The sequence below is a fragment of the Mesoplodon densirostris genome, chromosome 1 (assembly GCF_025265405.1).
Source record: "Mesoplodon densirostris isolate mMesDen1 chromosome 1, mMesDen1 primary haplotype, whole genome shotgun sequence".
In the NCBI taxonomy this organism is placed as follows: domain Eukaryota; kingdom Metazoa; phylum Chordata; class Mammalia; order Artiodactyla; family Ziphiidae; genus Mesoplodon; species Mesoplodon densirostris.
In genome coordinates, this window is record NC_082661.1 from 155,823,759 (window position 1) to 155,849,683 (window position 25,925).

At 37.2% G+C, this 25,925-nt stretch overlaps 1 protein-coding gene across 3 annotated transcripts in view; it reads right to left on the minus strand.

The window, feature by feature from the left end:
* WDR19 (WD repeat domain 19) overlaps nt 1–25,925 on the minus strand; it is an 89,129-nt gene that overhangs the window by 51,331 nt on the left and 11,873 nt on the right. For all 3 annotated transcript variants that reach the window (XM_060110955.1, XM_060110945.1, XM_060110962.1), the window contains exons 6-14: nt 22,947–23,062; nt 19,086–19,166; nt 17,834–17,946; nt 17,384–17,557; nt 9,035–9,105; nt 8,397–8,569; nt 8,199–8,313; nt 7,202–7,308; nt 5,924–6,046 (exon numbers count right to left, since the gene is read on the minus strand). In XM_060110955.1, coding sequence (XP_059966938.1) covers nt 5,924–6,046; nt 7,202–7,308; nt 8,199–8,313; nt 8,397–8,569; nt 9,035–9,105; nt 17,384–17,557; nt 17,834–17,946; nt 19,086–19,166; nt 22,947–23,062 — 1,073 coding nt within the window. The remainder of the gene's footprint in view (nt 1–5,923; nt 6,047–7,201; nt 7,309–8,198; nt 8,314–8,396; nt 8,570–9,034; nt 9,106–17,383; nt 17,558–17,833; nt 17,947–19,085; nt 19,167–22,946; nt 23,063–25,925) is intronic.

The following is a 25,925-nucleotide window of genomic DNA, read 5'->3' on the forward strand; positions in this document are numbered from 1 at the left end:
TGGTTATGTACCTAATAACAGAGCTTCAATACACATAAATCAAAAAAAAATGACAGAACTGCAAAGAGAAATAGACAAATCCACAATTGTAATCTGAGTTTTCAATACCATTTTCTCAATAATTGACAGAACAAGTATATATAAAGTTGCAGAAGTCTTGAACATTATCAACCACCTTGATCTGACATTCTAGAACGGCATATTCTTTCCAAATACACAAGAACATTTACCAAGATAGATCACACTCTGTACCATAAAGTAAGTCTCACAAATTTAAAAGGATTCAAGTCATACAAAGTATGTTCACTGACCATAACAGAACTAAATCAGAAATCAATAACAGAAAGATCTCTGTAAAATCTCGATTGTTAGAAAACTAAACACCGGACTTCTAAATAACCCATGAATCAGAGAAGAAATTAAAAGAGAAATTGTAAAACATTTTGAACTGAATAAAAATAAAACACAACATATCAGAATTTGTGGGATGTTGCTAAGATAGTACTTAGGGGAAAATTTCTAGCACTAAGGGAGTATATTAGAAAAGAATTGTCTCAACTCAATGAACTCAGCTTCCATCTTAAGAAACTAGAAAAAGAACAAATTAAAGCCAAAATAAGCAGGAGAAAGGAAATAAAGATCAGAGCAGAAATCAATGAAACAGAAAACAGAAAACAACAGAGAAAAATCAATGAAACAAAAAAGTTGTATTCTTCTAAAAGACTGATACAACAAAACTGATAAACCTCCAGGCAGACCAATCAGGAAAAATGACACAAATTACCCAAATCAGGAAAGAAACAGGTGATATTACTATAGATTCTACAAATATTTAAAAGGATAATAAGGAATATTATGAATAATTTTATGCCTATACATTTTATAATTTAGATAAACGGACAAATTCCTTGAAAAACAGAAACTACCAAAGCTCACTTGTGGAAAAAACAGATAACCCAAATATTTTGATATTGATTATAGGAATTAAATTTATAGTTTAAAACCTTCCCATAAAAAAACTCCAGGCCCAGAAGGCTTTGTAGGAAAACAGCTCCACCATGGCACCTGGCTACTTTGCAATGCCACAGAGTCAAGGCTCAACTGTAGTCTGACCCATGTCTTGGCAGAATCCTCTGTTATCTTACAAGGAACATGGTGAGATGGGCACTCTTGTGAAAACCTGTCACCGAGTCATTTCTCATCCACCTCTCTGTCTTGTGGAAGACTTGACTTCCATGAGGAATTTCTCAGCTGCTTCCCTGGTTCCAATGATGTCCAATTCATCTTGGATTGTCCAATTCATCTTCCTTAGTGTATAGCTGCAGAGCATAAACTGCTTAATTGTAGCAGAGTTGAGTCCTCCACCACAGAGTACACAGAAGAGCATCTGACCCCTTCGGTTTGGTATTATCCTGTGGCACTAAGGATGTGGGGGGCTCTAATGACATGATCTTGCCTTTGCTGTATACATCTATTTGGGACTGCTTCCTCCTTACCAGCTGAATCTATGGAAGTGCAGCAAGCCAACCTAGCAGGTACTACTCAACTGCTGCTAGGAATTGCTTGATCACCCAACAGGCTTCACTGGCACATTCTTTCAAACATTTAGGCAAAAAACAAAACAAAACACTAATTCTAATCAACTGTTCCAGAAAATTGAAGATGACTAACTCATTCTCTGATCATTACCCTGATGCTAAAATCAGAGAAAGGCATCATAGGAAAAGAAAACAGCAGACGAATATCCCTCATGTACATAGATATAAAGATTTGAAATAAACTTTAGCAAGTGAATTCAACAATGTATAAAAAGAAGAATCATCATGATCAAGCGGGGGTTATCCCAGGAATGCTGGGTTGGCTTAACACTACAAAATTAATTAATATAATCCACAAATTATAAAAAACTAAAAAAGAAAACCCATGTGATCATTTCAATAGATGGAGAAAAAGCATTTGATAAAATCCAACATCCACAGAAATTCTTAGTAAACTAGGAATAGAAGAAAACTTCTTCAACCTGATAACAGGAATCTGTAAAAGATCTACAGCTAACGTCATCTTAATGGTCAGGAACAAGACGAAGACATCTACTCTCATTTCTTCTATCCAACAATGTATTGGAATAGAAGGCAGACTGAAAAGGAAGAAGTAAAACTATCTTTATTAGCAGATGACATGATCATCTATATAGAAAATCCAATGGAATTTACCAAAAAAAAAAAAAAAACGCTATTAGAACTAGTGAGTTTAGCTAGGTTTCAGGATACAAGACGAATATACAAAAGTCAGTTGCATGTCTATATGCTAGACATGAATAATCAGAAATCAAAATAAAAAAATACCATGTATAGGAGTACCCAAAATACGAAACACTTAGGTATAAATCTGAAACAAGATGTGAAAGACCTGCACACAGAAAACTCCAAAACATTGCTAAGAGAAATTAAAGAAAATCTAAATAAATGAAGATATATATCTTGTTCCTCGGTGGGAAGACTCAATATTGTTAAGATGGCAGTTGATCTGTAAGTTCAACAATGATCCCAATAAAAATCCCAGCAGGCTTTTTGTAAAACTGGACAAGCTTATTGTAAAACTTAACTGGGAATACAAAAAACTGAGGATAGTCAAAACAACTTTGAAAAGGAAACACAAAAGTTAGAGGGCTAACACTACCTGATTTCAAGACTTATTATAAAGCTACAGTAATCAAAACAGTGTGATACTGATGTAAAGACAGATAAACAGATCAAGAGAATGAATAGAGAGTCCAGAAAAAGATCTGTGCATTTACGGACAATTGATTTTTGACAAAAGTACAAAATCGACTCAACAGAATAATAGTGTTTTCAACAAATGTTGCTGGAACAACTGAATAGCTATATGCAGGGAAAAAACCCACAATACTTTGATCCATATCTCACGGCATAAACAAAAATTAACTCAAAATGGATCACAGACCTCCATGTAAAACATAAAAGTTGAAAGCTTCTAGAAGAAAACATAAGAGAAAAACTTTGTGACCTTGGGTTAGGCAAAAATTTCTTCGATATGACACCCAAAGCACAACCTATAAAAAAATTAATTGATAGGGCTTCCCTGGTGGCGCAGTCGTTGAGAGTCCGCCTGCCAATGCAGGGGACGTGGGTTCGTGCCCCGGTCCGGGAAGATCCCACATGCTGCGGAGTGGCTGGGCCCGTGAGCCACGGCCGCTGAGCCTGCGCGTCCGGAGCCTGTGCTCCGCAACGGGAGAGGCCACAACAGTGAGGCCCGCGTACTGAAAAAAAAAAAAAATGATAAACTGGACCTGGTCAAAAATTTTTAAATTCTCCTATTTGAAAGACACTGTTAAGAGACTGAAAAGACAACTCACGCACTGGGTGGAAAATACTTGCGAAGCATATATCCGATAAAGGACTTGAATCCAAAATGTGTGAAGAACCGTCAAAACTCAATAAGAAAACAAACAATCCAATTAAGAAATGGTCAAGGGCTTCCCTGGTGGCGCAGTGGTTAAGAATTCGCCTGCCAATGCAGGGGACACGGGTTCAAGCCCTGGTCTGAGAAGATTCCACATGCCACGGAGCAACTAAGCCTGTTCACCACAACTACTGAGCCTGCGCTCTAGAGCCTGCAAACCACAACTACTGAGCCCATGTGCAACAACTACTGAAGCCTGCATGCCTAGAGCCTGTGCTCTGCAACAAGAAGCCTGTGCACCACAATGAAGAGTAGCCCCTGCTCGCTGCAACTAGAGAAAGCCCACGCGCAGCAACGAAGACCCAATGCAGCCAAAAATAAATAAATAAATAAGTAAATTTAAAAAAAAAGAAATGGTCAAAAAACTTGGACACTTCACCAAAGATATACAGCTAGCAAATAAGCATATGAAAAGATGTTGTACATTATTAGTCCATTAGTGAAATGCAAATTAAAATCACAATGAGGTATCACTACACACTTATTAGAGTGGCTAAAATGTAAAAGACCGATCATATCAAGTGTTAGTGAGGATGTAGAGGAATTGGAGCACTCATACACTGTTGATGGGAATGTAAAATGGTACCACCAATTAATTTAGAAGAGTCTGTCAGTTTCTTAAAAGGTTAAACATACACTTGTTATATGACATATCATTCTACTTCTAGGCATTTATCCAAGAGAAAAGAAAGCATATGTCTATACAAAGACCTGAACACAAATTTGTTTATAGCAGCTTTATTTGTAAATATTCCAAACTGGAAGTAACACCAACGTCCATCCATAGGTTCATGGATAAGCAAATTATGATATAAGCATACTGTGGAATACTACCCAGCAAGAAAAAGGAATGAACTATTGACACACACACCAACATGGATGAATCTCAAAATAACTATACTGAGCCAGACAAAAGGAGCGCCTACTATATGATTCCATTTATATACAACTCTAGAAAAGACAAACTCATTTATAGTGACTGAAAGCACTGAGTGGGGAGGGACGGGAAGAAGGAATCATAAAGGGTCATGAGAAAACTTTTGGGGGTGATGAATATGTTCACTATTTTGATTAAGTTGATGGTGCTTTCACAGGATATACATATGTCAAAACTTATCAAATTATAGACTTTCAATAGTGTGGTTTATTGTATAACAATTATACTTCAATAAAGCTGTTAAAAAAACCCGATATTTTCCGAATCACTCAAGAATGAGATATTTTATAAGAAAAAAAGATTTTGTAACTCTGTGTGGTGATGGATGTTAACTAGAGGGTTACCATTTTGCTATATGTACAAATACTGAATCATTATGCTGCACACCTGAAACTAATATAATGTTATATGTCAATTATACCTCAATAAAAAAAAGAAACTGAGATAGAGATAAATGCTACGTTATTGGCAGATTACTACACTTTGAGTTCTTACTTCACAATGCTGTGTGGCACAGTGGGAAGAGTAGATTTTCCATCAGAAAATCTTGCTTGTTAAGTCCACCTCTACTACAAACTTACTAACTTAATCTTCAGTATCCTTATCTCTAAAACTTTTCTGCTTATATATTTATGACTATATTTACTACTTATTTACCGTATCATTTACCACTTTACCTGATACATGAAACCCACCCTACTTGTGTATACAGCTCAAAGACTCATTATTTGTGGTCAAACTTAAATTTAAAAAGTCTCTCTTCTGGCAATAAGCATGTTTTAAAATATGCTCGGTTCAGAAAACAGTATGAGAAAATGAAACCTTTGAAACAGTGAATAATTGTTTTCTAACGTGGAAAACAATGCTTTTTTTTTTTTTTAAACCAACTTTACTGAATTCTTCTAGAGGCTAAGCAAGGTAAGAGGTATGATATGCTTTGAAAAACTCTGAAAACTTTTTTACAAATATAAGATGCTATTACTGAACTACGTTTTATGTATATGTGGTTAATGTAATATTTAGGAGTACAGGGTATTGGTGGTTCAAAAGAGAAAACATTGAAGTGGGATTCTCAATATTCAATTAATTTTAATTAAATGCCCACTAAATGGCATTTAGCAGGCACATCTCCAGTAGGCACTGGAGAGCTAAAGTTGAATGACGTGTCTTACATTTGTCATCAAATTAAATCCTTAAAGCATCTAGATAAGGAAAATGAGGCTGGGAGGTCTCAAGCAGGAAGTAGCAAGTAAGACAGCTAGTATCTGAGCCCAGATTGTCCAGACTCCAAAGCCGTTGTGCCATCAAAATTGCTTATAGTTACAAAAGCACTTGACACTGGCAAATCACGCCACCTATGTGCTCTACATAAGTATATAATGTTTGTAGTTGCACATATGATATCTATATAATAGATGTATATAAACACATATATAATAAACAAATTACAAAGTAAAAATGAGAAATTCCCCCATGTCCTATATTAAGGAAGACAATACGTACATCTGTGCCATAGATGAGGAAATCACCAGTTAAGGCATGACATAAAATACGGCACTTATCATCCACTGCTGGGAAAAGTCGAGTCTCACGTTCTTCTTGAGCATCCAACACTTCACTTTCTATCTAAAACATAAAGAATAATAGTGGATCATAGATTTATCTGAATAAACCTGGTTTGCAACATTTAAGGGGTAGGGGAGAGTCTTTTTCTTAAGTTCAGCTAAACATTCAGACTCACCAAACTATCACAGACCAGTTTACTCAGAAAGATATCAGGAAGGAACCCAGCATGCCAGCAGGGCACATTAAACATCCCTTTTAATGGGAATAGTCTCCGCAGCAGGCTCTGCAGTTGTCTAGTAGCTAGTCTCTTTGGCTTCCCAGAAGCAAAGAGCCAAGAAACAGATGTGGGAGATGCCCTGGTTGAGAAGCCCCATATTTCAGGGGCCAATATCTTTTGAGCAACTCAACAGACATAGTTTCAAGATCCCCACAAGTGACATGCCCAAATACATGGGTCAGTGCATTCCAGGAAGCCAGACGTATGGCATTCCCATCAGTTTTTACAATTTACTTATAGTTCCTCCTAGATGCAGTCTACACAGTCATTTTTACCATAAGCAATGTTGTGAGTAGCACAGCTGAAACTCTTGTCAGGTTTCATGGGAACAGAGCTTGAGAGTCAACTGAACAGCTCGTGCAGAAGGGTAAGGAGTTCTGTTAATCCTTTATCCACATCTGGCTTTCTAGTTAGTCTGTCATATGGTTGCTTCTTTATTTTTTTTATTTTTTAAAAATAAATCTTTATTTTAGAATGCTTTTAAGATTTTCAGAGAAGATGTGAAGATAGTAGAGTTCCCATATACCCCACACCCGGTTTCCCCTATCATTGACACGTTACATGAGTATGGTATGTTTATGACAAATAATAACCAATATCGAAACATCATTTATAACATAACTCCATACTTTATTCAGATTTCCTAGTTTTTACCTTAATGCTGTTTTTTGTTTGTTTGTTTTTTTAAAATCTTTATTGGAGTATAATTGCTTTACAATGGTGTGTTAGTTTCTGCTGTATAACAAAGTGAATCAGCTGTACATATACATATGTTCCCATATCTCTTCCCTCTTGTGCTCCCTCCAATCTTCCATATCCCACTCCTCTAGGTGGTCACAAAGCATATGGTCGCTTCTTGACCAAAGTTCTTGATAATAAAACATTAGGCTGTTCATCACTTACCTGAGCAGGCCTCAGGACATCAAAATTATACTTACCAAATGTAATTGGACTTTGCCTTCAAAAAGTGCAGCTGCATAGTCAGAATGAAGGCAAACGCTGGCTACTGTCCCCAGATACTCCACATCTTTCAATTTTTTAACAGCTGCAGCAATTAAAACAAAACCAAACACATTAAAATATAAATAAAATGATCTAATTAATGATTTGCAAATAAGTTTTAAACGTGTGCCTTTGCAAGAATATTCTGAACCTAAAATTTTTATTTTAGCCATTCTAAAGAAAATCTTAGTTGCCATATAAATTTGCCTTCAGGAATTTCATAGTGGTTCACATGAAACAAAGTAACGTAAAATAAAATCACGTGCAAAACAACCAAAAATTAAACCTTAGTGACAATAAGCTTAATAGAACATCTAACGATAATTCTCAGGTTGGCTCTGTTCCTGAGGGATATCTGACCTCCAGTGGGGAAAGGGGTGGAGAGGAGGAAGGAGGGGAAGAAAAAGCAAGGCTCCCTTCAGATGCTAATGGTCATTTTTCAAAGAATAAAGCGGGGGAGGGAATCAACATTTACTAAGTACCCACCAGACCAAGAAGTGCCTAAGAAAGACTGTGTGCAAAAGCAGATCACACATTTTATTTCATTTAATTTTCCTCATAAGTAGAAGAATCCTCATTTTCCAGATGAGTAAACCAAGGCTCAGAGGGGTAAAGAATTTGTCTACAGGCACCCAGCTAAAAGGGGCAGAAGGGAATTTGAACCCAGGGCCCAGTTCTAAAGATCACACTCTGCCCCACTATACCACGGTGTCTTCACAACAAAGATAAAGAATAAAACCTTTCCAAAAATTATGCAAAATTCTAGTTTTCAACTATTACAAATTTTTAGAGGATTTGCAAAACCATTTAAGCTAAGAAAGAGATGTCTGAAGAAAAAGAGTGAAAAGACTTGGTCTTAAAAGAAACTATCAGTGCTTCCTAAATAAAAACAAATTATATGCTAGATAAGAAAACAACTGGATTTAGACTTGCCGTTCTCTCCAAGGACATAAAACCAAGCTCGATTATTCATTCCCACAGCCAGGTGATAAAGCCCTACTGCTACAAAGTTGGGTTCCACATCCACAGAAACTGTGACTGGTAGCTCCTATAATAGAGAAAAATAACAGTAGTTAACCACTGAAACTGTTTTGATTTTATTAATAAATAAAAGTAACAGCATTTTCATACTCCTTCAACAGGATTGGCTATGGTGACTTCAAGGAGGGAGGTGAGATATGCAATCCTGGTGCTGCAGGCATCCCCGAGGACAGGGAGCTTGGTCAGGAAAACATGGAGTGATCCCCTCTGGGTAGACAGTGCCAGCAACTGACCATCATCTGTCCAGGACAAGGTGCCCAATCCTGAAATAATGGACATAATAAAGGATTATTCAAAAACAGAGATACTGTTGCAGGCAAACAAGCAACTCTCTTCACTTAAGCTGCTAGAGGCATAAAAATCTTCAAAATTTAAAAAATAGTTTAAATAGTCTTTATTTAGACTAGGACGTTCATCATGGATTGGCTTATGAACATGAGCCCTGATTCATTCAACACTGGCTCAAAGGGAAGGTATGTAAGAATTTAGTTTTTGCAACTGGATTTGGGATAAAACGCACCAGAAATCTTTGAATCAAAGTGGACTTATATGCTTCTAGTCAAGGAGTATGACTCAACATAATTACTGAAATAAGGAGGCTATCTTAGGGAACTCTAGTGAAAGGTGTTAATTTTATTCCTCCTATAATTAATGCAGACCATACAGTAACACATTACTTTCTGTAATCGAAACGATAAAATGTCATTCTGCTACAGAAAAATCAGTACCTTTATTTTCATCATCCAGGTTGATTATAGCATACATGTCTTTTAATTCTGCCAAGTCATGGATTTTAATGCTGAAAAATTAAAAAAATGTCCTTTAAATATGACCGCTAAGTTAAATTGTTTTTCTTCACAAACAATTATAAGCTATGGAACAGGTCAGTGTTCTTCAAAAAAAGGAGGATCCACTGGGTTAAGGTAAGAAAATATAAATTTTCTATATTTAATTATATTTTATCCTTTAAATTTTTGTTTGTTTGTTGAGTTGTGGGGTAGGGTTGTGCCTCAGCTCTCTAATCTACAGCTTCAGGAACAAGGAGGTTTAAGTTATCCTGAAGAAAAGTTTGAGTAGGAAAACATTCCCCTGAGCAGTATTAATTATTGCAAGCTGAAGCAGGTTTCTCTTTGCAATGTGTCCTCCCCGCCCCGCCCCGCCCATCCCAAGAGTTTTTTCCTACAAAAAGAAGTGACGTATAATAGAAAGAGCATTCAATTTGGAATCACAAGGCCTAGGTGGAAAGCTCTGAAAAATGCAGGCATAATGTTACTTCACGGGGTTATTGGGAAGAGTAAGTAGGCTAATGCGAATGAAAGCTGTGTAGCGGGACCTAATGGTTGCAACATTTCTTTCTTCCTGTCTCCCTTCCCCTCTCCTTCCTTCCTCCCTTCTCCTCCCTCCCACTGTCCCACTTATATATTTTTCCTTTCATTTAAAACATTAAATGTTTTCATTTAATTAAACTTTTAATTTTGATATAATTATAGGTCCACATGTGGTTGTAAGAAGTAACAGAGAGATTCTGTGTAAATTTTACCTTTTTCCCCAATGGTAACACCTTGAAAAACTATAGTATAATATCATAATCAGGATGTTGACGTTGATAAAATCCATGAATCTTATTCAGATGTCCCTGGTCTTACTTGTACTGTGTGTGTGTGTGTGTGTGTGTGTGTGTGTGTGTGTGTGTGTGTGTGTGTGTGTGTGTGTGTGTGTGTGTGTGTGTGTGTGTGTGTGTGTGTGTTTAGTTCTATGAGATTTTTTCACACAGGAGGTTCCTGAGAGACACAACCACAGTCAGGATACAGGAGGGTTCCCATCACCACAACGATCCCTTGTATGTCCCTTTTTATAAACACACTTACCTCCTTCCTCCCTACCACACCCCAGAGCTATCCCTAAGCTCCAGCCACCATTAGTCTGTTCTGCTTCTATAACTTTATCATTTCAAGAATATTATGTAAATGAAATCATACAGTATGCAACCTATGGGGATTACCTTTCTTCAATCATAGTTCTCTGGAGATTCATCCAAGTTTTTGCGTGCATGAATAGTTTGTTCCTTTTTATTGCTGAGTAGTATTTCACACTATGGAATACCAGGTTATTTAACCGTTCACCCACTGAAGGACACCTGGACTGTTTCTAGTTTTCAACTATTACAAATAAAGGTGCTATAAACATTCATATTCAGAGTTTTCTGTGAACATGTTTTGGTTTCTCTGGGGAAAACGGCCAGGAGTGTAACTGCATGTTTAGTTTTTTTAAGAAACTGCCAAACTGTTTTCCAGAGTAGCTGTACCAATTTACATTCCTACCAGCAATGTATGAATGATCCAGATTCTCCTCACCCTCACCAACATTTGGTGTTATCACTACATATTTTAAATTATAGCCATTCTTTTAAAAAAATATTTGTTTATTTTTGGCTGTGTCGGGTCTTAGTTGCGGCAGGCGGGATCTTTTGTTGCGGCGCACGGGCTCTTTGTTGCAGTGCTTGGGCTTCTCTGTAGTTGTGGCACGCAGGCTCTCTAGTTGTGGCTTGAATGCTCAGTAGTTGCAGTGCATGAGCTTAGTTGCCCTGCAGCATGTGGGATCTTGGTTCCCTGACCAGGGACTGAACTCGTGTCCCCTGCAATGGAAGGTGGATTCTTAACCACTGGACCACCAGGGAAGTCCCTAATTATAGCCATTCTTATAGATGTGTAGTGATATCTCACTGTGGTTTTAGTTGGCATTTCCCTAATAGTTAATGATGTTGAACATCTGTTCATGTGTTTATCTACTGTCTGTATATCCTCTTTGCTGAAATGTCTTTTACCCATTTCTACTTGGACTGTTGGGTTTTTTACTTTTGAGTTTTGAAAGAGCCCTTTATGTATTCCAGACACTAGTCCTCTGTTGGATACGTGGTTTGCAAAATATCTTCTCTCATTTTGCTGCTTATCTTTTCATTCTCCTAACAGAATCTTCCACTGAGCAAAAGTTTTAAATTTTGATGAAACTGAATTTAGCAATTTCTCCTCATATAGATGTTTTTGGTTTCAAATCTAAGAACTGTTTGCCTAGCCCTAGATCCAAAAGATTTCCTGTTTTACACAGTTTTACATTTTACATTCAAGTCCATGATGCATTGAGTTTTTTTTTTTTTTTTTTTTTTTTCTTTTTGCGGTATGCGGGCCTCTCACTGTTGTGGCCTCTCCCGTTGCGGAGCACAGGCTCCGGATGCGCAGGCCCAGCGGCCATGGCTCACGGGCCCAGCCGCTCCGCGGCATATGGGATCCTCCCAGACCGGGGCACGAACCCGTATCCCCTGCATCGGCAGGCGGACTCTCAACCACTGCGCCACCAGGGAGGCCCTGAGTTAAGTTTTGATTAAGGTGTGAGGTTTAGGTTCAGGTTAATTTTTTTGGTGTATGGATCTCCAACTGCTCTAGCACCATTTGTTGAAAAGGCTATTTTAATTCTATTTAATTACTTTTGCATTTTTGTCAAGAATCAGATGTGCATATTTGTGTGGGTTTATTTCTGGCTTCTCTATTCTGTTCCCATTAATCTATGGCCTTGATTACTGTAGCTACATACTAAGCTTTAATATCAGGTAAAATTTTATTGTTCTTTTTAAAAGACTGCTGTTGGCTATTTTAGGGCCTATGATTTTGCATATATATTTTAGAATAAGCTTTCTCTATCTAGAAAAAATCATGCTGGGGTTCAGATATGAATTTCATTAAATCTGTAGATCGATTTGGAGAGAATTGGAATCTTTACTGTGTTGAGTCTCCCACTCTATGAACACATTATGTCTCTCCATTTACTTGTATCTTCTTTGAGTTCTTTCAGCAGCATTTTGTAGTTTTCAGCATACAGACCTTGTACATATTTTGTGAAGTGTGTATCTAAGTATTTCATTTTCTTTGGATTAAAAATTGTATATTTTATATTTGGTTTCCGCATGTCCATTGTTAGTACATAGACATGCAATTGATTGTGTGTTGACCTTGTATCTTGCCACCCTGCTGAACTCACTTATTAGTTTTAGTTCTAAGAGTTTGTAGATTCCTTGGGATTTCCTACATAGACAAACATGTCACCTGCAAATAAAAATAGTTATACTTCTCCCATTCCAATCTGGATGTGGTTTATTTCTTTTTCTTGCCTTACTGCAGTGACCAGAATGTCTAATATTAGATTGAGTTAGAGTAATGAAGGTGGATATCCTTGCCTTGTTCCCAATCTTAGGGGGCTAGCATTCAGTCTTTCACCATAGAATATAATGTTATCTATACGTTTTTTGTAGATGTTCTTTATCAAGTTGAGGTAATTCCCCTCTATTCCTAATTTGCTGAGAGTTTTTATTATGAATAGGTGTTAGATTTAGTGAATTGTGTGTGTCAATTGATGTGATCATATGATTTTTCTTCTTTGACTGATGATATGGTAATTACATTGATTTTTGAATGTTAAGCCTGCTTTGCATACTTGGAATAAATCCCACTTGGTCATGAGGCACAATTTTTTTTTACATTGCTGGATTCAGTTTGCTCAATTTTGTTGAGGATTTTTGTGTCTAAGTTCATGAGAGACAATGATCTCTAGTTTTCTTTCTTTCTTTCTTTCTTTTTTTTTTTTTTTGCAGTACGCGGGCCTCTCACTGTTGTGGCCTCTCCCGTTGCGGAGCACAGGCTCCGGACATGCAGGCTCAGCGGCCATGGCTCACGGGCCCAGCTGCTCTGTGCCATGTGGGATCTTCCTGACCGGGGCACGAACCCGTGTCCCCTGCATTGGCAGGTGGACTCTCAACCACTGCGCCACCAGGGAAGCCCATCTTTCTTTTTTTAATACTATCTTTATTTGCTTTGGTATAGGGTAATACTAGCCTTGTAAAATAAGTTGAGAAGTGTTTCCTCCTCTTTCTGAAGAGATTTTGTAAAATTGGTGTTAATTCTTTTTTAAATATTTGGTAGAATTCTCCAGTGAAACCATCTGGATGTGAAGATTTATTATTCAGGAGCTTTAAAATTATTATTCAATGTCTTTAATGGTTACAGAGCTAATTCAGATTATCTATTTCATCTGGGTTGAGTTTTGATAGTGGCTTTTGAAGAACTGTTTCTTTTTTTTTTTTTGGAATATAGTTGATTTACAATGTTGTGTTAGTTTCACGTACACAGAAAGGTGAATCAGTTATACATATACATATACCCACTATTTTTTAGGTTCTTTTCCCATATAGGTCATTACAGAATATTGAGTCGAGTTCCCTGTGCTATACAGTAGGTCCTTATTAGTTATCTATTTTATATATAGTAGTATGTATATGTCAAGCCCAATCTCCCAATTTATCCCTTCCCTCCCTTCCCCCCTGGTAACCATAGGTTTGTTTTCTACATTTGTGACTCTCTTTCTGTTTCATAAATAAGTTTATTTGTACCATTTTTTTTAGCTTCCACATATAAGCGATATCATATGATATTTGTCTTTCTCCGTCTGACTTATTCACTCAGTATGACAATCTCTAGGTCCATCCATATTGCTGCAGATGGCATTATTTTGTTCTTTTTTATGGCTGAGTAATATTCTATTGTATATATGTACCACATCTTCTTTATCCACTCCTCTGTTGATGGACATTTAGGTTGCTTCCACGTCTTGGCCATTATAAATGCTGCTGCAATGAACATTGGGGTGCACATATCTTTTTGACCAACAGTGTAGGAGGATTCCCTTTTCTCCACACCCTCTCCAACATTTATTGTTCGTAGATTTTCTTGATGATGGCCATTCTGACTGGTATGAGGTGATATCCCATTATAGTTTTGATTTGCATTTCTCTAATAATTAATGATGTTGAGCATCTTTTCATATGCTTTTTGGCCATCTGTATGTCTTCTTTAGAGAAATGTTTAGATCTTCCACTCATTTTTTGATTGGGTTGTGTTCCCTATCTTCTAAGTTGTCAAATTTCTGAGTATAAAGTTGTTTGTAGTATTCCTTTCTCCTTTTAATGGTTTTCAGATCTGTAGTGATACCTCTATTTCACTCCTGATATTGGTGATTTGTGTCTTCTATTTTTGTCATCCTTTCTAGAGACTTATCATTTTTTTAAAAAAATTCCAGCTTTTTAATTAATTTTTTTCTTATTTTTTAATTTTCAATTTCTGCTCTTTATTACTTTCTTCCTTCTGCTCTGGGCCTATTTTGCTCTTCTTTTTCTAGTTTCTTGAGGTAGGAACTTAGCTAATTGATTTGAAATCTTTTCTTTCCTGTGTATGAATTTATACTATAAATTTTCTTCTCAGAAATGCTTTAGCTGCCTCTCATATATTTTGATATGTTGCAATTCCATTTTCACTAAGTTCTATGTATTTTTTAATTTGCTTTGAGATTTACTCTTTGACCCATGAGTTATGGAAGTAGGTTGTCTAGTTTCCAAGTGTTCAGAGAATTTCTTGTTGTCTTTCTGCTACTGATTTCAAGCATGATTACATGATGGTTAGAGAACACATTTTGTATGATTTCAATTTCAATTTGCTGAGGTTTGTTTCATGGTCCAGGATATGGTCTACCTTGGTGAATGTTCCATGGGTGCTTGGAAAAAATGTGTATTCTGTTGTTGTTGGGTGGAGTGTTCTGTAGATGTCTGCTAGGTCTGGTTGGTTTACAACACGGTCCAAGTCTGTTGAGAGTTTAGCTAAGCTACACCATGATGTAGCTTCCTTGGCATCTACTTGGCCAAGTGGCTTGCAGGGACCTTAAACTAACACTAGTCCTTCCTGCACATGCATGCCCTACATAGCAGCCCACACAAGCAAATGTAAGTTCTTTATGTGACTTCACCAATAGCCCTTGTGACCAACAGTCTCCCCTGCCTCCACCTTACCTACCCAGCTATTTACCATTACTGTTGCTTTTCCTTTATTCCTGATGTTCCAAATTTCCTTCTGTCATCTGTTTTCTTCTATCTGAAGAATTTCCTTCAGCAATTCTTTTAGAGGAGGTCCACTGGCAGTAAATTCTCTTCATTCTCCTTCATCTGAGGATGTTTTTATTTCACTTTCATTACTGATGGATATTTTTACTGGATATAGATAGAGGTTTGGTTAACAATTCTTTTCTTTCAGCACTTTAAGAATGTTGTGAGTTTCCTTCTGGCCTCTATGGTTTATGGTGAGAAATCTGCTGTCATTCAAAATGTTCTCTGGCTGCTTTCAAAATCTTTTCTTTGCCTTTAGTTTTTAGCAGTTTGATTATGATGTGTCTGGGCCTAGATTTCTTTGGATTTACCCTTTTGGGGTTTGCTGAACTTATATATAGGCTTATGTCTTTTGCCAAATGTGAGAGTTTCCGGCCATCATTTCTGAGATTCTTAAGACACAAATGTTAGACCTTTGGTAGTTTCACAGGTCCCTGAGGCTCTGCTCATTTTTTTTTTTTTTTCCAATCTTTTTTCCTCTGGGTCTGAATGGATATTTCTATTGCTCTACCTTCAACTTCACCAACTCTTTTACTCTGTGATTTCCATTCTGGTGCTACATACACTGCATTAATATTATTTTTTCAGTCCCAGAATTTCCATTTGGTTCTTCTTTATAAGCTCTATTTCTAGTCTGAGACTGTTCCCATCTGTTTTGAGAATGCTAGCCCTTACTTCTTGGAGCATTTTTATAATAGCTGCTATTTGCATCATCTTGGCATTGGTGTCTTTTGATTGCCATTTCTCAAGTGAGTTGAAATTTTCCTGATTCTTCATATGTCAAGTAATTTGGGGTTATATTCTGGACATTTTGAATATTATGTTATGAGACTCTGTCTTGTTTAAATCCCACAGAGAAGGTTAATTTTTTTTTTCTTTTTTTAAGCAGGCAAACAGCCCAGTTGGGTTCAGGCCACACATTTTAACCAGCCTTCTGTGGGTTATGATTTCAATGTCAGTTCCACTTCCAAAGCCTTTGCAGTGGTACTCGGATATGTCCCTGTATGCCCTACTCTTTGGCCAGTATAGGACATGGGCTATGATCTATCCCTTATTTCAGTTCTCAAAGTCTTTGGTATGTGTTTAGGATGTGATACACACACACAGCTCAGGGATGAACCTGGGAGTTCATAAATATCTTTATAGGGTTGCTTTCCAGAGTTTCTCCTTCTCTAGGACCTCCCTGGTATATTCTGGTTCCCTGGGGCTCCCCTTTTTGGTCTTCCAGCAGGAAAGCTTCCAGCAGGAAAGCTGGGGCTCTAGTTGCTCTGCTCTACCTTGTACCTCCTACAACTGTGCCTGCAGCCAAGTAGTGAGAGGACAGAGAGAAAAATAAATAACAAGGGTATGCCCCACCTTCTCGGGACCACAGCTCCTCCAATTGGAGAGGAAGGTTACCCTCCATCAGAGTTTTAGGTGCCTGTGGGTCCTTGCTGTCACTGCCATGGTGAGAATGCTTGGTGGCTGGGGCATGAGAGAACAAAGAAAGAAAAAAAAATTGGGGGATTTCCCCAACTTTCTCTGAGTGTTAGGAGTTCTCTTTCCTGCAACTTGAGCCAGAACTAAAGGGCTTCTCTCAGAGTTCTCTCTCTCTGCCTGGTGCTTACATCCAGGGTCCAGGTTTCAGGCTGCCTTGAGTCCTGGCTGAGAGAGACCAGAAGACAAATGGGAGACTCACCACTGGCTCAGTGATACTTCAAACGCCGGCCTTCTTCTCCAATCTGCCTGCTACTATTTACTTTTCAGAGTCCTTAAATAGCTGTTCCATGGATTCTGTTCAGGTTTTATGGCTGTATTCAGTGAGAGTGACAGGGTGGAGCGTGCTTACTCCATGTTACCCAGAAGTGCCTATTTTATTTTTAAGATTGATTTTCAAGCATACTCCATTTTAGGTTTTGTATTTAGTACGCATTTAGTATTTTAGGTATTACCCCGAGTGTTAAAGGCAGAGGTAAAGACATGTTAGGAATTTTCAGCTGCAAACATATTCTAACAGTGCAACTATGGTTGATAGATTCACATTAGTTAACAATGTCCTGTTGAATCTCTTGAATATTCCTTATATAAGCTTTCCTGGGAATATGTGAATATAACTTACCAGTTATCACCACATGTAGCAGCTTTGTTAAGGGTCTGTGATACTGCAATACTGGTTAGACTATCTTTATGGTCACGAGTCTGAAATATCTCTTGACCGATATCTTGAATATGAGTGGAAATGAGCATAAAAATTCCACGTGAAAAACCAATCAAGATGTAGCCATCACCACACCTATAGCAACAAAGGCAATAATACAGTAAAAAGGAAGATTAACTATCATTTGCAATACAGTAAATAAGCAAATACCTTAAAACTAAGGAATTAGAGAATATAATTTATCAAGGGCCTATTTGTCAGATACTATGCTAGGTAGTTCCACATAATAAATCATAGACTATAATCCAGAAAATGTTACATAGAGAAGTGAAAATGCTACAGACAAAAATTAAATATAATTAGTAAGGGAAAACACAGGGGTATCCTTCTGTAATGAGCTTTTGTACATACCAACTATAGCAGACAATGTTGCCGTAGCACTGCCGAAACTCCAGATTAATTGGGTTATCTGGTTCATTCAGATTAAAAAGAAACAAAGTTTTCTTGCCAACCACTACACTTATCTGCCAGAAAAGAAAAGAGATTATGAAATGAATTACTCAGCACTTCATGAAAAGACTAATAAGCAAATCCAAAGAGCATAAACCTAATTTAGAAAAACAATGAGCCAAATTTAGCGTGTTAAATGTTATAATTAGTAAGGTAACAATGTGACTAACTCAAAACATTTGTAACATTTTACTAAAATACAGTCTGGGAAGGATACTTGGCTTCACATATATGCAATACACCCTTGGAAGTACACTAAAATAGCTCGATGTACCTCTGAGTCCTGTGCAGTACAGGGAGGTAGGTCTGACATACTTCCATTGAAACTGAATTCATATCTGGAGTATAGAGAGTCTTCTAAGGCCGTCTGATTTTGATTTTGGGCTATCTGGGATTACAGGTCCACACCTGTGTGGATAATCTAGCTCGGCTTTTTATATCATCACTCTTCCCATCACCTGCAGGGCACTGGTCAGTGTGGCTAGACTACTATCCTGCTGTTACAAGTTGGTACTTAACTATAATTCTCAGTTGAGGGGCTAACTGTGTTGGGGAGAGAAAAGAGTGAATTACTTATTTGGGCTCATTAAGGGTAATGGATATATATATGTAAAGAGAAACACTTTGATATATTTCCTTGATTCTAAGACGCTACCAGTTAGGAGTTATTATCACTTTAATAATAGCTTTTTGAGAAATAAAGGAACATTACTTCATTAAATATATTCTTGTTGATTGTGAAAATCATCTGTATTTCAGAATGTTAAAGTGTGGCAGGGAAAACAATCTAAGGTATTAAAAAAATAAAACTATAATTTCCATAGCTCTGGTCCCCACATCTGATAGAGTGAAAATTAAAAAAAATGATAGAGAAATCAGCACTCTTGCTTTTCAAGGTGCCCCCACTGTTTTTGCTACCATAAGAATAAGAAGAGCAGCAAGTGTAACAGGAAACTGTCCTCACTTGCTGTGATATTAGGTGGCAGCAGAAAAAACATTTAGGCCTGAGAAACTGGGGCCTGCATTGGTTTAATAAGTGAAGGACTATAATTTATTTATCACTATAGATTCTGAACCACACTAGAAAAGGAGACAGAATATCCTAAAAAATTACCAAAATAATTTGGGCCTGGATTTGATTTAGAACTCTTACCGTGCTTTCAGCAGTGGAGGTTCGGTCATCAGTCTTCATCATGGAAAACTGCATGTCGCCAGGCTCTGATCTCACTGGTGTCTGCAAGGGTGAAAATACTATCACTATGAATAAACCCCAAAATCAAATACATTCTATTACTAAAACAGGTAACTTGTTTTCATTTCTGTTACAGGTTGGACTAACAACCTGAAAATCCCACTGCTACAAACTTCTAGAAATTCTGGATGAAACTGAACACGTATCTTATTAAATGGCTAAGATAAGCTTGAAAGAAGGTTAGGAAGATTTCCAGGGACCATAAGCAAAGATCAAATTGAAAACCAAAGTGTGTGCAGAAACTGATGCTGCAGATATCCAGAGCAGCAGCTCTGGTAAAGGGAGACAATAAGGAAGCCCATTTGGCTCAAGCTGGGCTTTGGGTCAGAAAAAATTCTTTTAAAATCAAAAACTTTCCCTCCGGGCTTCCCTGGTGGCGCAGTGGTTGAGAGTCCACCTGCCGATGCAGGGGACACGGGTTCGTGCCCCGGTCCGGGAAGATCCCACATGCCGCGGAGCGGCTGGGCCCGTGAGCCATGGCCGCTGAGCCTGCACGTCCGGAGCCTTTGCTCTGCAACGGGAGAGGCCACAAAGGTGAGAGGCCCGCTTACCGCAAAAAAAAAAAAAAAAAAAAAAAAAAAAAACTTTCCCTCCTATGCTCATTGTGGTCTAAGGTCCAAAGTTATACTTTGAGTGGTCTAGAAACTCCCTGCGGTGTTTGGCCAAAATGAATCTAAAGCCTCTTCAAAGGCTTCAAAAAACTTCCACAGTCAAGTCCTGCTGGAGATGAGCTCACAATTCAAAATGAGAAAACTCAGAAACAAACAATGGATCAAGAGGAAGAGTCACCAGATCTAAAAAGAACAGAATTATCAGAAAGAGATCATAAATACATTTAAAATGGCTAAAAATATAAAAGGACTCATAAATATAAGAAAAGACAACACTTTCTTTAAGAGTCCAGGCAGATTTTAAAAAGAACTACAAAGTACTTTCTACAGATAAAAAGTAGAGCCATTAAAATAAAGACTCAATGGGATGGACAGAAGATTAGACAAATTTGAAGAAAGAATAAGTTAACTGATTTGAGGAAATTATCCTGAAGATTGCAAAGAGTGACAAAAAGAAACTATGAAAGAGACATCAAGAGATATAAGATTAAAAAAAAAAAAAAAAAAAAAAGAGATATAAGAATATCCAACATATGTCTAACAGTTGCTCTTGTAAGACAGAATAGAAATGGCGAGAGGTGAATTTCAAAGAGATAATGACTAAGAACTTTCCTGATGAAAGACAGCAATCTTCAGATTCAGGAAGCAAGACAAGTCCTCAGCAGGATAAATAAAGATAAATCCACACAAGTTACAATGGAGTGCTCTGCAGAATAGCCAAGTCAAAGCAATGCAGAGAAAATACCAGACAAAACAATACTTATAACGTATGTTTTGTTTACTGCATCATAACTTAAGTAGTATGCCAAATTCTGGAAACATACTTCTTGGGGATTAAAAATGGGAAAGAGTTGTCTTGTATGTTAATAATGGCTCAGTGGTAGTGGCTTCCTTGGATGTTATGTGTGGAAAAGTATTCTAAGGTCTTGATTCATTGAAGAAAAAAAATGCCAATATCTACTGATGATGTGTGATATGGATACAAGAGGGGGGACCTGTAGCATTCTAATTCTAAAGGACACCAATATAGATGGATCAAAATTACAAGGTTTCTAGAAACTATTTTTTACAGTAATGCTATATATATATCTCTATCTATCTATCTATCTATCTATCTATCTATCTATCTATATATATATTTTAACATCTCTATTGTAATGCCATATTAACCTTCCTTAAGAACCACTGTAATCATGCTATGGTCTGCTCAACATGATTGAGTTACTTCTATCTCACTTTCAAAGCTTTCCAGTTACAAGAACCAACTTTCTTCTTCAGACTTATCTTCTATAAATTCTCAGTCAAAGTCCAAATCTTCAGTCAGTCCAGTCTGGAATAAGCCATGAACGAGCTGTAATAAGTTTTTCCTCTTATCTTTGTTCTGTTCTGCTTGGAGTGAATGATAGCGACTGCTAAATGTCTTACAATACCCATTAAAACAAGTTTTAGCAGGGCACATGATCACCTAGGCAGACTAAATTTGCAGCTTCCCTGGCAGCAGCAAGGTGTGACCATATAACTAGGTTCTGGATATATGATATGAATGGAAATTATGATTGCATCTTCCAGATTAGGTCGTTCACAAATTTCTTGCACTCCACTTCTCTTTTTTCCTTGCCTGGGGCTGAAATGAGGTGCTGGTATGCTTGCTTTAACCATGTACATGAGGGCAAAACACTCTAGAAAATGGCAGAACAATAAGATGGAAGGAAGGGAGGGGAAGGAAGGAAGGGGGAATTTATACAACCTTGAGAAGCAGAGATACATAGATGACATGCTTACCCCTCTCTGTTTTATGAGAAAAAAAAAAGAGGAAAAACCACCCAAACTACCATATTCTTAGTCCTTGTAATTTTGGGTCTCGTTGTTACAATAGTTTTGCCTATACCCTGACTGATTTAGATCATCTTTTCTCTTACAGATTCACAATCCAACTTTCATTTATCTCCTCTGTCTCACAAATGTTATAGGACTTGTAAGCTATATCACACAATTTGATAATCATATAAGATGATATATGTTTTATCATGATTAGTTTTCTCTTCTTGAGAGTAGGGGGCCTATGGTGGGCAGCCTCTAAGATGGTCTGGAATGATCCTCACCTCCTGGTGTTCATGCCTTTGTGTAATCCCCATCCAGCCCCTCAGTGTAGGCTGGGCCTAGTGACTCACCTCTAGAGAACAGAATACAGCAAAAATAATTTTGAGATCAGGTTATTTATTAATGATTGCAGCTTAAGTCTTGAATGACTATTCTCACTCTCTTGCCAGCTGCTTTGTTGTGGTCCCCAGTCAAGCCTTCAGATAAGACTGCAGTTCAGACTGATAAAATGATTGCAGCCTCATGAGAGACCCTGAGGCAGAAGTACCCAGCTTAGCTGCACCTGGATTCCTCATCCACAAAAACTGCAAAGCAATGTTTGTTGTTTTAAACTGCTAAGTTTGAGGGTATTTTATTATGCAGCAATAGATAGTTAATATAGGGCCATATTTCTTATTTCTTCTGTAGTCATATTTCATATTTCTTCTATAGTACATAGCACAGTGCCATGTAACTAGCAGGTATTCAAAGAATGTCAATATTGCTCTAGAAGTAATAAATCATAAGCCAAGTCATCCAAAGTGAAACTCTGCCACTGGTGAGCTTCTATAGCTATGGGTAATACAAATTCCCTTGAGAGGAGCCTCTGAAGATCTAATCAATCTTGGGAAATTTGAACATCAGTAAAATTTAATCCTAAAATTAAATTTAATTAGAATTAGTTTGGAAGCAATTTAACATATCAGCTAAAGGAGTGGGCTTTAGAATCAGGCAGTTGATTACATTACCTGACTGAGTCCAGTTGTTAACATTTATGCCATAAATATACGTATATAAAATAAGAGTTATTTCACTAATATACTGTTTGACTATAACCACAGAGCTGATAATCCATGCTAATACTAGCCAATGGGAAATGTACAAAGGAGGATATTTGGATAAAGTATTCATATTAAAGAAAAATGTCCTAATACATTAAAAAAATTGATGTTTAGAATGTGAAGTTATTGTATACATATCTCACATAGAGATTTTTAAATTTTTTGATAGACAAACTTTGTTTTGGAAGAAAATTTGAATATAGCAGACCAAAGAGATGTTACTGTATTACCTGTCTTATTGTGTCACCTTCCTGATTACTAACTGTAATCATTTTATCTTCACCACCTAAAGCGAGCATGTTTTCTGCATTCCAACATCCACATGTGATTCTCTTAGTATGTTTTCCTGAAAAAGAGATGATTTTTGTACATATTGATTCTCAAAAAAAATTTTAGATATCCGTGATGTTAATCTGAAAGTTTAGATAATATACTATGGAAATTAAACAGACAAGAAATTTAAAATCTCAGCAGTTAGTGTCTAAGCAACCTTATTTAAAACAGTTTATTACCAAGTTGTAAATCAAGATAAAGGCATATGAGGGCAATCCTGTTTTCCAATTTTTTATGTGCATATGAGCATATGTCCTAACATAAAAAGATATTCCACCCCTTGACAAGTTTGTTTGTTTACCATATAACCAAACTTATCACAATAATGTCTTAAGCACAAAATGTGCTTAAATCTCAAAGCACTGAAGCTATCTCTACTATCTCTACTACTCTTCACAGTGTGGGAGACCCTTGGCATAAGCAGATTCAATATCACAGTTTTGACTATGCATATATAACTAAAGGACATACAATGATTCGTGATAACACTGAGGTACAAATATGAATGCACCTTAGTGAGACTTGTGTTAAGAGTTGACTCATTTAGCTAGTATGGGATATTAGATAACCACTAAGTATCAGGACTTTTTTTATTGAGCAATCTAGACAGTACAAAAACCACATTTTGGGGTGGAAGTTGCATGCTTGACACTGAGGGCATTTGTTGAAGGTCCTGGGATAGATAAATACTCAAGAGCCCCAAGGTTAATTAAGTATACAGATTCTGGAGGCAGACTGCCTATTTTGAATAAGTGGCTCCACCACTTACTGCAAAACCATGGGTAAGTGACTTAACCTTTCTATTCCTTAGTCACATCATCCAAAAATTGGGGATAATAGTAGGAGCTCTCTCATAGGGGTTGAGGATCAAATGAGTTAAAGCACTTAGAATAGTGCCAGGCATATAGGAAATGCCATATAAATGTTAGCTATTTTAGCTGTTTTTGAGACAGAGATCATGTTTATTTTATTCATGTACCCCTTACAGAACCTAATACAGTATGTATGCAGAAGGCAGGCTCTAAATAAATAGTCGTTAAGTGAGTAGACCCTGAGGCCAGAGTGTGTCAGTGTGTTAGAGGCTCAGGTAGGAGGAGAGTATAGCTGTGAAGTCCCAGAAGATGGGTAAGAGATGAAGTCAGAGAGTCGCCAAGGGCCAGGTCACAGAGGGCTTGGCTGGCCATAGTGAGGATTTTGACCCTTGGTGACATGGAGAGCCACTGGAGAGTTCTGAGCAGAAGGCTCACTGTGGCCTCTGGGCTGAGGATATTCTATAGCAGGGAAAGATCTGAAGCAGGGAGACCAGTTAAGATATTCCAGAAATTCAGGCTAAAGATGTCTGAGCCCCACACCATGGTGGCAGCAGTAGAGGTGATGAGAACAGTCTTGGCTCTGGAGATATTTGTAGATAGATCCTACCAAATTTTCTGGCAAATTAGGTATGGAACATAGGAGAAAGATAAGGGTCAAGGATGACGATAAGGTTTGGCTTAAATATCTAAAAGGATGAAATGCCATCAATGAGAGGGAAAACTATGGGTTTTGGTGGTATTAAATTTGAAGTGTTTACTAGAAATCTCATTGGAGATGTTGAGTAAGCACCTGGATGTATGAGTCTAGAGTTTGGAAGAGATAAATATGGGACTATAGAGGTAGTATTTCAAATCAGAAGACCAGAGCACAAAAGTGAAGGGAACATTCAGAGAAGAGACTGGGATATAGGAGATTTTGCTGATCATAGATTAAGTGGTACACTGGAACTGGGTGTCCAAAGTAATGGGCGTTAGAAGGGAAAAAAGGAGTACATGAGGAGCGGTGGAAAGACGCCAAAGACAAACTTCTTTCTATACTCAAGAAAGGGAGAAGAAAATCTCTCCTTTTCTTCTAGTGCTCAGAAGTCAGGTTAACCTTAACTTCACTGATAACAGTTAACATGTTTTGTGTGGTTGCTTAACATTGTTCTGGGCACTTTAGATGTATTGACTCATTTAATTAGTATTAACTTACAGTTACCATACTATGGCCACTGAAATGTAAATCATGTTATTGGGAGACTGGCAATATTAGGTACACTGTGAACAATGAAATTCATGCATGTTAGAAGCATGCAAAGTGAGAACTGCCTATATCTAGTCTAGTTCAAGGAAATAAATCAGAGCATGACGAAACAAGGTAACAGACATTAGCTACTGTAAAAACCATGCATTCGTGCAGCTGCTATTGGAAGTGAAATGCCTTGGTTTTAGGAAAGTAAATTATTTCAAAGGAAAAAAAGCAGAGCCACAAATCACAACTAACTCTGAAAGAGGCAGCTAAAGGACCTAAAATATATAATTAGCCTGAATCTTTTCCATTTTACACAGTGAATTAAATTAGCTGAGACTAGAATCAATATTCATATTAAATACAAAGATCACATATAAAATCATGTGTATATGACAGATACTGACACAAAATAATCATGCTTTGACAAATTATTTTCTTATACCTCAAGTGTCAAAATTTCTAGGGCTTATAAGTTAACTGGTAGAATATACCTGTAAATGAAGTGGGATATAGGAAATGCCTACTTAAGTCAAACAAATTAATTTATATGGTGAAAGCAGAGTTTTGTAACTCAAAAGTTTTTACTTTAATTTTTCAGATGGATCAATGACATAACTGTTTAGCTAGAGCACTAAAAATATTCCTATGAAAGATATACATATATGTGAAAATAATTTGAAATGAACAAGTGTCCTTAATTGAAAGGCACTTTCTCAAGTATTCTGTGGGCACTATTATCTCCGGGATTTAATTCTTCCATTAGTGGTAAATTATACTGGCCACCTGTATGTAATTAAGCCCACTGTTTCACCATTCACCAGCATGATGTT